The sequence below is a fragment of the Amia ocellicauda genome, chromosome 19, assembly GCF_036373705.1.
Source record: "Amia ocellicauda isolate fAmiCal2 chromosome 19, fAmiCal2.hap1, whole genome shotgun sequence".
Lineage (NCBI taxonomy): Eukaryota > Metazoa > Chordata > Actinopteri > Amiiformes > Amiidae > Amia > Amia ocellicauda.
The window spans coordinates 12503538-12515029 of record NC_089868.1 but is presented as its reverse complement, the minus strand read 5'-3'; the positions used below and the strand labels follow the sequence as shown (position 1 = coordinate 12515029).

At 40.8% G+C, this 11492-nt stretch overlaps 1 protein-coding gene across 1 annotated transcript; it reads left to right on the top strand.

Moving 5' to 3' along the window:
• Positions 1-4825: 4825 nt before the first annotated feature.
• On the top strand, positions 4826-9414 carry LOC136714878 (uncharacterized). Its single transcript, XM_066692501.1, has 4 exons — positions 4826-5080; positions 6720-6910; positions 7779-7817; positions 8240-9414. The coding sequence occupies exons 1-4, from the start codon at positions 5078-5080 to the stop codon at positions 8814-8816; spliced, it is 810 nt and encodes a 269-aa protein (XP_066548598.1). The 5' UTR covers positions 4826-5077; the 3' UTR covers positions 8817-9414.
• The last annotated feature ends 2078 nt before the right edge of the window (positions 9415-11492 follow it).

Below are 11492 nucleotides of genomic sequence, written 5' to 3'. Positions count from 1 at the left end.
GTCTGTCCCAGTCTTGTCTGTGCGTAATTGTGCCTCAGCTGAGCTCAATGCTCTGACCCAGTCCCTTAAAAATAAGACTGATTAACAGATACACTGACTGCTTGTGTCTTTTCCTATACCTGGACCGGACCAGCCTAAAGCCTTCGATGATATACCCGACTGAAGGTGGATGTAGACTTCAATCACACTCTCCAGGCCCTCTTCCACCTGGTAATAACCATATATAGATTTCGCTGCTGCTCCCAAATCCTGGTCTCCCTTTCCGTCTCTCTCCTTCTGTCGGGTGAAAATGTATCCGGGGGGGCTTACTCAGGCGAGGGGATCACGGGGGCCTGGAGGCAGGAGCATGGTGCCTGGGGTAGAAATAATAACTAAATGATCTAGTAAAAGCTATTAATATAAAAACTATTTTCCCCCTTACTGTAAACAAATACACTGTAGACTTCAATGACCTATGCCCACAATAAATGACAATACTAAATTTCAAGGACACAATAATGCAGCAGCAGTTGATAAATTCTGGACTTCTGTCTTGACAGGTAGTGGCAACACCACAAACCACTTATGGTTAAGTGAGATGCAGGGGCGGGGCCAGGGGGTGGGCCACACGGGCACTGGCCCCTGCTGAAATCTGATTGGCCCCATGAGTGCCCGCACTAACTTCACATTTTTCATTTAATTCATAGTCAGTTTCCAGAGTCCATATTCGAGTACATTAGTTTATATTACCAAAGTTGTCGTTTTTGTGTGTATACTGCCTGGCAAGAATTCAGGCGAGACAGAGGAGTTTAACACAGTTGCTGTTGCGCTCTGCTCTCTGCTCCGCATGCACACAGCCACTGACACACTACAGGTTACTTTCAAGACAATACAGTTTATGGTAAATCGATCATTTAAATACTCTTGCTATCCTGAATTTTATTCCTGCTATAACACTGACAATTTACTCAATGGTGATAGTTAAACTACACTATCTTTGGGTTACCATATAGCCAGTATTTAACAGACTTTTCAGTCCTTTAATCTCCGTCCAGCTGGATCTAAAAATGTCTGAGATTTCCTTGATCTTTTTCCAACACTTCAGTTCCCGGGTGCCTGTTTAACCCTTCCACTCCTGCAATGCTACCATTCCATCATGTATGAATGATGATGTTTAAGGTGATAGTGTTCACTGATGTCATGGTTTTATGAACAACTATTGGTTATTAATAAATGACTTACGTCTGTAAAGACTTCAACAACCAATAAGGAACGTTTTATTTAGCTGGGGTGTTAACAGTTTACAAAAGGAAAAGATAGGTTGAGATGAGATGAGATTTTTTGAGGTCATAACACTTAGCTCCAGCCCCCCCACTGCCACTCCCACCTTTTGAAGTGTCCTCTTTATTGGAAGTTCAGGTTTGGTAACCCTAGCAAGCTCTGGTTTTCTCAACTAATTGTCAGTGAAGCAGAAACTTTAGCTAATGGGTTAAAAGGGGCTTCTTAAAGATGCATTCCAGTGATTTTGGGGGGGTTGTGTACCCATTCTGTCCAATGAGGCATATTCTTTATTTTTGCACATTAAGGGGACCCTATTTTGTTCACTAATACCATTCCCTCTTGCACTGAACAAATGCTCAGGGATGGACTCATTTCCCCCTTATGGCCCCCGCAATTTTCAAAATTCTCGAATTGCCCCTGGTGAGATGCCTGCTGCAGAACGTGCTTAATCTATAGACCCTCCAAGGACGGTAGCTGTTTGGGCCAGGCAAAACCCGGACTGGCACCACGCTGACTGACCAGGAATCACAAGGAAATCGAAGTAGGTAATGTCCCTTGACAGAAGTAGTTATTATTGTGCAAATTGAAATAATAATGTCTCATCTTTTATTATTATTATTATTATTATTATTATTATTATTATTATTATTATTATTATTATTATTTCTTGGAAGACGCCCTTATCCAGGGCGATTTACAAGATTTATTTTTTCAGGTTGCGTATCTGGGAGTGGCCACAAGAAGGAAAACCCCAACAATCAATAATTAAATAATCAAGTGATTAAGGCCAGTCATGCCCTGCTCGTGACACTACCTCCCACGGCACATATTCACAGACTATTTTAATTGTAAAGCACAACCATCTTGTGTACCTCCTGTCTCACTCACTCACTTATATGCAGTGTCTTGCAAACGTGTTTAGACCGTTCCTATGCTGTCCCATTTTGTGAAGTTACAAAATGATTCATAAACATTATTGTATCCAACACTTTAATGCTCAAACTGAAGACATAAGAGTAAGATAAGGCCTACAATACAGGCTAGTTTTTGTGAAGTGTTCTGGATATTGTTGACTGATTCACATTTTTTTCATTTATCTCAGCCATTGAACTCTGTAGTTCTTTCAAAACTGTCTTTACCCTCAAAGTTACATCCCTCACCAGTTTCCTCCTTGCCCAGCTGCTCAGTTTAAAGGGATGGTCTGATCTAGACAGTGGCTAGGTGGTACAATGCACCTTCCATTTCTTGATGATTTAAAATTATTTTATCCCTGACTTGCCTTGCCTTTATGGTTGAGACTTAAAATTTACTTCCTGACTGAGGAACCTCACAGAGACAGGGGTTTGTATTCTGACATCATGAGAACTACAATTTGCACACAGACAGATGCCAATAACTAATTATGTGGCTTCTTATGGCCATCTAAATTAATTTAGAATACTTAGAATAATTAGAATACTTGTGCAATCCTGATTTATTTTTATATGAAGTCTCTACTTATTTCTATTTTTGCTTTGAATGTGTGGAGAAGACTGTGTATATAACACACATTAATGCCTACTTCAAAGTGTTCTGACTGCAAGCTTTAAAGCCACAAAATGTGAATACTGTGAGAGGGTCTGAATACTTTTGTAAGGCAGAGCATAAACTATTAACTAAATGTTTCAAATGAAAGATCTGAGTACGTTTATTTCTCTCTCACCCACTCCCTCTCCCTGAAACACACCCCTCTGCACCTCACTTAGACCTCCCCCACTTTCTCTCTCCCTTCTCCTGTCCGTTGTGATTTGTGCCATACCATTTTGTATGATAAAGGTATGTCACCGGGTCTACAGCTGGAGATGGCACCGGTGCACTAATGAGCCGACTACGGCACGCCTAGTACTTAATGAGGAGGGACCTCAAACACCATCTAAATGTACGCTCTCCACATGCAGCTTCGACACACTTTACACTTTACCCTGTTGTCTGTGTGCCGGGCATGTGAACAGAATTTATTGATGACAGTATTCACTTTCAGAGACAAGGCAAGGATACTCTATGAATGGTATAGATATATCCAGGGAGAACCAAATTATGATTCTATTCTAAACAGCCTTAAATTCACTGGGCTCTAAAATGAAATATAAAAACTGTTCCTAAAAGATAAAAGTTATGTCTGCTCTAACTAATCCTAAAAACTACAAAAGCATCCCCCTAATCCTAATACAAACTCGCCCTCCTAAATTCTCAAAAGAAGAGAAAAATAAAATAATAGCACTGTCCTGAACAGAATTTGCTTATCTCCCAGCAGCTGCGCTCCGTGGTCTTCCTCCTCTTTACCAGCATGGCCTCCAGGGCCGGTCGCTGGATACAGCCAGGCACAGGCAAGGCAGTGTCCTTCACTTGTGCTGTCTGCGCCCCTTGCCTTGACTGACTGTATTCTCCTCAGGGGAGCCACTGCACCACTGGACCCACACCACCACGTAAGGGAAGGCTGGAAGACAAACCACACCAGGTAGGTGTATAGAATGTGCCTTTGTTGGAATATAGTATAATATTATAATGTCTTTATAAGAGGAGAGATGGGGTTGCTATGCTGGGGAGAAGATACCAGAGACCTCAGCAACAGACTGGAAATGTATAAAAAGTTATGTTTTGCTACATTTCACATCATCTCAGTTCTCATTTCTTGTTTTTATCACAGGTCTATGTAAACAAGAGTGATTGCCAAATAAGCCAGTATAATCAACTTTCCACAGTCTTCTGTTCTAGGGATCCTTCCAATGCAATTATGCCATTTCAGTCCTTCAAAGAACTCCCGTGCTCAGGTCCAGCGTCCCCTCTCTGGAGCTAGTGCTTGTGCTCGTGCTCGGGCTTGTGCTTGCAATCAGAGGTCAAATCTCCTTTGTCCTGCTCCAGCCCTCTTTTTATAGGGCTAAACCTCTCTCGGAGTGTCGGGGAGCAGGTGCGTTAACAGGCAGAGCGTGGGGAGCAGGTGATGTTCAAAGGAAAATATACAAGTGAACAATTAAATAATTATTGAAACACAGAGTAAAATAAAATGCACACCTTAATGATAATCGGCAATAATGATACAAATGAAAATAACACAAGTGAATGAGCCAAAAAGAATAGCAATGAATAGTCAATACAAGCAATTAAGTAAAAAAGTGATTAAGTGAGCCTCACTGTTCATTGTTTCATAAATTAGCCTGATAAGACAGAACTCAAATAAAGTCCTCTCTGTAGGTCTTTCACTCTATCTCTCTGTATGTTTATCTGTTCACTCCTCTCTCTGGAGCTCTATTTGTTTTTCTCTCTATCGCACTCCTTTCTATCTATTCAGCTCCATCTCTCTGTCTGGCACATGCAAAGCAATTTTACTTATTTAATGCAAGGGTCCAAAGAGATCAAGTATTGTCTGGTCAAATGGGATCTTTCTGCATATTAAGCTACTTTATTAATGTATGTAAATAATGTGATATATGGTTGCCCTGGATAAGAAATATAATAATATTAATAATAAAAGAGAGTGAGACAGAGAGAGGGAGTGAGAGAGACCATAAAAGGGAGAGAGTGAGATTTGGAGTGGAGTGGGAATAACTAAGGACAGGAACATGCACAGGAGGCAATATTAATACCCTCGCCCGTGAGTGAGACCCACAGAGAGAGACAGATGGAAGGAGGGAGGGGCTGTCAAACAGAGAGAGAGGCAGGACAAGTCTTTTCTTCCCTCTGACTCCACTATAATAACCCTGTGTTGGTTCCCACTCTACAGAATACTGACACCAGATACAGCCGTACGGCAAGATACAGACCCGAAGACAACACAGCAATGGTGAGTATTGACAGAGCCACTGAATCAACAAGCCATCTGGTTATAACACTATTAGTAGTCTTGATATTATTATTGTTATCATCATTAGTATTGGTAGTATTGTAATAGTATTAGTAATGATAATATTGTATCATTAATATTAAGAAAATACAAATATACACACATACATGTGTAATATCAAAATAACTATTAAAACTATTCTGGGGCTACATGCAAGACTTTATCAAGATTTTATTATTGTTGGATTATGTGGTTGGCTACAAACCAATTAAACAATTATGTAAACTTAAATAAAGCTCAGTTTATTACACACATATACAGTACATAATAATAAGCAGATGAATTCTATTAGAAACTTAAAGCTACAGCTATACCGTTTTCTTGCATATCAGATACACTAATTAAAATTGAAATCTGTAAAAATAATGTTAAAGTGTATGAATGTGTGAATGTTTCATTTTATCAACACTTAATAAAATACATACACCGATCAGCCATAACATTATGACCACTGACAGGTGAAGTGAATAACACTGATAATCTCGTTATCATGGCACCTGTCAGTTGGTGGGATATATTAGGCAGCAAGTGAACATTTTGTCCTCAAAGTTGATGTGTTAGTAGCAGGAAAAATGGGCAATCGTAAGGATCTGAGCAACTTTGACGAGGTCCAAATTGTGTTGGCTACACGACTGGGTCAGAGCATCTCCAAAACTGCAGCTCTTTTGGGGTATTCCCCAAATCCAATCGAGCATCTGTGAGATGTGCTGGACAAACAAGTCCGATCCATGGAGGCCCCACCTCGCAGCTTACAGGATCTGCTGCTAACGTCTTGGTGCCAGATACCACAGCACACCTTCAGAGGTCTAGTGGAGTCCATGCCTCGATGGGTCAGGGCTCTTTTGGCAGCAAAAGGGGGACCTACACAATATTAGGCAGGTGGTCATAATGTTATGGCTGATTGGTGTAAATATAAACGAATCACTTCGCTTAGAAGGCAAGAATCCTTTACCAATATTTATTGTCTTGAATGTTTTACATTGAGCGCAATGGTAGTGACTGAATTAAGCTTGTACAGTTTAACGTGTGATTAGTATTTCATTATGACGCAACAAATCGGCTAAATCCTGTAATGCAATACCCAAGTATTTTGGGAATTTTAATGTATGTAATGGTTTGTATTAATTAATTAAAGCTTTTTGCACTCTCATTGTGTCTGCTTTTTATCAATTACTAAAAATATTCATATCGATTTCAAGATCAATATAGTGCTGGAGTCCAATCCATATGATTAAAAAAACAGAATAGATTCCAGAATTGATTATTCTGAGATGAATTACTGGCATGAATTTCAATGTATATATGACCCCATTCAGCACAGAGTTGTCAGGGGTTCTCTCTCATACAAAGGGGGGTCCCCGGGTCTATGAAAGAGAACCATTGTTCTAAGGTAAATATTAACACATTTCAGAGAGGTTTATTTGCATTTGTCAGCAATTACTTTCACTTAAAACATACTTTTTCTTCTGTAATATATATAAAAAGCAAATATTTTTACCATATATTACATTAATTTTTTGGTTGCATATTGGTGTAATTGTATTATTTTTTCTATAATTGTCCATTCTCTCACCTCCAGAGATTTGCTTTGTGTGTTGTTTTGCTGTGCCTGGGGGGGCGGAGCTTTGCGCAGGATGATCAGGCGCCAGAGGATGTGGCTGAGAAAGAGGAGGATCAGGACAAGGCAGATGGAGGAGAGGTTACTGAAGCAGGGGCGGGGGATGGAGTGGACCCCACTGCCCTTTCTAAAATTGTTGCTCAGTTGAGAAGGTGAGTGGGGGATGGAGAGGGAGAGAGAAACTAAAAGCGAGGGAGGGATAGAAAGAGACAGTGTGTGACAGGAGTGGCAATGTGAGGAACGTAAGAGGAAGGGAGGGGGAGAGAGGAGAAGAGAAGCAGAGGGAGAAATGGAGGGAGTGGGGGAGAGAGGGCAAAATAGAAAGATAAAAGAATAGGTCACCATCCCTGATCCCATCTCCCCATGGATTGTTGTTCACCTTCACCTTAATCATCCCATTTCAGCCATCTTTCTACACACCCAGTTACACCTGCCCTTGCCATCATTATATATTCCTATCCTTTCCCAGACATCCTTGCAAAGTCTTGATTACTCCTTTGTATCAAATCCAAGCTTCATCAACTCGTGGCTGCGCTCTGTCTGACATCACTTGCACCTCATTGAAAAATGTCTTCCTAAAACCCTGCAAAGATTTCTGTGGGTGGGGCTTTGTGATGTCACGGAGCAGCACTCGAAGAACGAACATCTCTGAATTTCTGTGCAGAACTGTGCTGCGGAAATCTGTGCTACACAAACGCGACCGTTGTGTATTATGGAAGCAAGAGATTCCTTATTTTTGTCGTGATTTTTTCTGCACTCTGTGTGCTGAGGTGTGCTCATATGACTTATGTTTATTCCATGTTGCGAACGGGTCTACTGATTATAATCCTCAGACTTGGATTGTTTTGTGTATAGTAGGCTAATCTGGTAAATTGTTGTGGGGACGAATTGCTGCGGGAACGAATTGTTGCAGTAGTGAATTGTCATGGGGACCAAATGTCGGCGGGTCAAATTGATGGGGATGTATTGATGTAACTTGAAATGGTTTTATGTTCTGTCTCCCGCTCCCATGTATCACAGCAAGCTGCCAAAAACTGCCAAGAGCAAGAACATTGCAAAGTGAGTATTTTATGTTTATTTTCTCGAAAGCAAAGGGGAAATTGCAGTAGCACAGCTAATTTGATTTTGTCTTGAACGAACGAGGGAGTGAAATGGAGTGAGAAGGAAAACAAAAAATAGAAAAGGGAAAGGAGAGAAAAACAGAAGCTCAGAGATTACTAGAGTGAAAGACACAGGGTTTGAGAGAAAGCATGAGAGAGAGAGGAAGGGAGAGACAAATGGGAACAAATAAGGAGAGACAAAAAGAAAGGAGGGAGAGAGAGAAGGAGGGTGTGGGAGACAGAGAGAGAGATGCAAATAGAGAGAGGCGACGAGAGAGCCAGACCCTAACTCAGTTTATGAATGTCAAGGTGCGCTTCAGACACTCACAGACATGGCTGACGTTCACACCCCAATTCTCATCTCTGTTTCCATGATGCCAGGCCCAAAGATCAGCTGTTCGCCATTGCTGTGGTGGTTTCGGTGGGCGTGTGCAAGGGATCTGAGGAGCTCCAGAATCAGACTCCCCTGATGACCGCACTCTCTGCAATGACCCAGGTGCTGAAGAAGAAGTCCCTGTATGAGAGCAAGGAGCTGGTGGCGGCTGTGCCCGAGAGATCAAAGTACTTCAAGAAGACTTTGGAGTCCCCTGAGCATCAGCTGCTCCACAGCCGAGTACTGGAGAAGCTCATGATGGCTCAAGCGGACAAGAGCCAGTGTCTTGTCTTCTTGACCCTCAGTCCATTCTGTGACAAGGACTGTCTTGAAAACTCCAATCAGAGCCTCCTGTCTGACTTGGACGTGTTCCAGCAGTGGACCGGACCCAAAGCCTTTGTGTTCGACAAGCTGTATAGTGGGAATTCCCTGAAGATCTTCAGGAAGAAAGACAATGAGAAAATTGCCAAGAAACGACGCAAGGCCTTCCAGCACTTCAAGCACAAGGTGGAGCTCTTCCGCTGTCAGACGGACGTGTGTCATCAGTGTGGGGCAGGGGCGATTCAAGAAGTGTGTGTGTATTGATGCAGGGTGGGGGGTGGAGGCAGGAAAGGGGGCAAAGAGGTAGAAGTTTCACATATCCCCATTTCCCCATATAGAAGAAACCACAATTTTTAATGTATGTTACAAATTGTGACCCTTCTGTATTCCCTCTGCCTAAACAGGAGTCTTTCAATGTCTCTTTATTACATGGAGTGTTTTTGAGTAGCTTTGTATTTCCGTTTATGACATTCATTTGCTGATATTTGCTAAAACTCCAGGATGTTGCAAAATACATTGTGTATGACTATGAAATGTACACAGAAGGGTCACTTTGGGGCATATCTAAGGGTCACATTTCTACCAGATATTAAAAATGTGTGTTTGAACTGTTTGGGCAATTTCAGCAAAAGTGTGATTTAGACTGAGTGAGGTAAAGCCAGCTAGAGTGGGATGTCACTCGTGAGGATGACGACTGAAAGTCAGGCAATGATGATAAAGAAGGTGACAAAGATGTTGACATGGAAGGTGTGTTAGTTTTGCATCACTGAACTCTCTTGGCCATTACCATGCCTCTCACTGCAAAAATAATCATAAAATTAGCAATAATAATAATAATAATAATAATAATAATAATAATAATAATAATAATAATAATAATAAAGTCATTCTGCAAAACTCTGTGAATGTGTGTTGTGGACTTCTGTGTGTGTGATGTGTGAGATCCCCCCCAATATTGAGAGAGTGGCAATCATTTACACATAGGCATAATTTAGGGTGGTGCATATCCCTACACTTAACTTCAAAAATACATTAATTCATTGTCATTATTCACGACTGAATTAACGCCTCCACTCTATGACATCCCTCACCCCCCCACCCCATCCCTCAACGGAATGAAAATGCATTTCCCCTTCATTTCTGAAACGAAACCTACGCCACTGGTTGCATAGCCTGTGCTATTAATACTGAAAAAACATATAATTAACACATTTAAGTGCAAACATTTTGCAGACATGAAACTTTGTTGGTCCAACGTTGGTTTATGGTTGGCTTGATTAGCAAGTGGACGGTAGGCACATATTAACCAGTCACTTATTTACATATAAATGTAAAGTCTCTGAAAGGTGGGGCTCAGCAAAACAGCATGTATTTTTGTGAATTTGTTTCAATTTATTATTCCCGGTGTTCAAAATAAACAGACAGTCAAAAAACATACAACAAACCCTTACTCCTCGTTGAGCCTAATTACACATATAGCACAGGTCCCTCTCTAAACACATCACTAATCATAAGCACAAACACAAAGCAACCAAGTAAGTCCCTAATCTGCTTCCATTATCCAAAGTTCAAGGCCATATAGTTATCATTCTTTAAATCCTGCTCTTCTTAGTAATTGCTCTGTTCTCGCACCTCTGTGGGGAGTTGTAAGGCAGTTTGCCGTCACAGTCTAAAATATAAAATAAAAGATTAATTCCACATTTTTATTTTTGGCAAGTCCAATTTGATGCAGTCAAATATATATTCAAAAACAGTGAGTTTAGGTTTGTTGGATGAGTATAAGATATAATTTAAATATTACTCATATATAAATATTAGTATCTCACCCAGATCCATGACTGGATAGGTGCTGTCCCACAACACAAAATAAAAGGTACAATGGATTGGATAAGAATTCAAGCCCTTTTGGACATTTTGTAGTGTTACAATCTGGAACTAAAATATATTTAAATGGGATTTTCTGTCAGTGATCAAAACAAAGTATTACATAATGTTGATGTTGGAATTATATTTTTTAATTAACTACAGATAAAAAAATGAAATGTCTTCCTTGCATAAGTATTCACACCCTTTGCTATGACACACTTAAATAAGCTGTGGAGCAGCCAATTACCTCCAGAAGTCATATCATTATTTGAATAGATTCCAACTGTATGCAATTAGTGTCACATGATCTCAGATTGAATACACCAGTTTCTAGAAGGCCCCAGCTTATGTCAGTGAGCATATACAAGCAACCACCATAACATGAAGACCAAGGACCTTTCAAAACTAGCCAGAGAGAAAGTTTTGTGATAGCAGCAGTCAGGGTTGGGCTATACAAACATATCCCAAACTTAGAACATCCCCCTGGAGCAGAGTTAAATCCATTACAATGAAAGAATATGGCACATCCACAAGCCTGTCAAGAGCAGACTGTCTGCTGAAACTAATTGACTGGGTACAGAGGTCAGTCATCAGAGATGCCAGCAAGAGGCCCATGTTAAATCTGTGGAGCTGCAGAGTTTCACTGACAGAATGGGGTAAACTGACAAATATTACCCTGGTGCTCAACAATGCTGGGCTATATGGAAGAGTGGCACGGAGAAAGCCATTGCTGAAGATCAGTCACATCAAATTTGCCATATGGCATGTGGAAGACACAGCAAAGATGTGGCAAAGAGTTCTCTGGTCAAATGAGACCAAAATTGAATTTTTTGACCTAAATGCAAAACGCTATGTGTGGCACGAAGACAACACTACTCATCTCCTTGAGCTTTTTATCGGCAGGGACTGAAACTTGTCAGGATTGAGGGCATGATGGATGGACCCAAATATAGAAAAATCCTTGAGGAAAACCTGCTTCAGTCTGCAAGAGACCTTGGATTTGGGTGAAGGTTCACTTTTCAGCCATACAATTGTGGAAAACACACAACCTAGGCTACACTGGAGTGGTTTAAA

Coding starts and splice junctions, on each gene's coding strand:
- LOC136714878 (XM_066692501.1), top strand. Junction 6,911..7,778: donor ATTGTTGCTCAGTTGAGAAG/GTGAGTGGGGGA, acceptor CATGTATCACAG/CAAGCTGCCAAAAACTGCCA. Junction 7,818..8,239: donor AAGAGCAAGAACATTGCAAA/GTGAGTATTTTA, acceptor CCATGATGCCAG/GCCCAAAGATCAGCTGTTCG.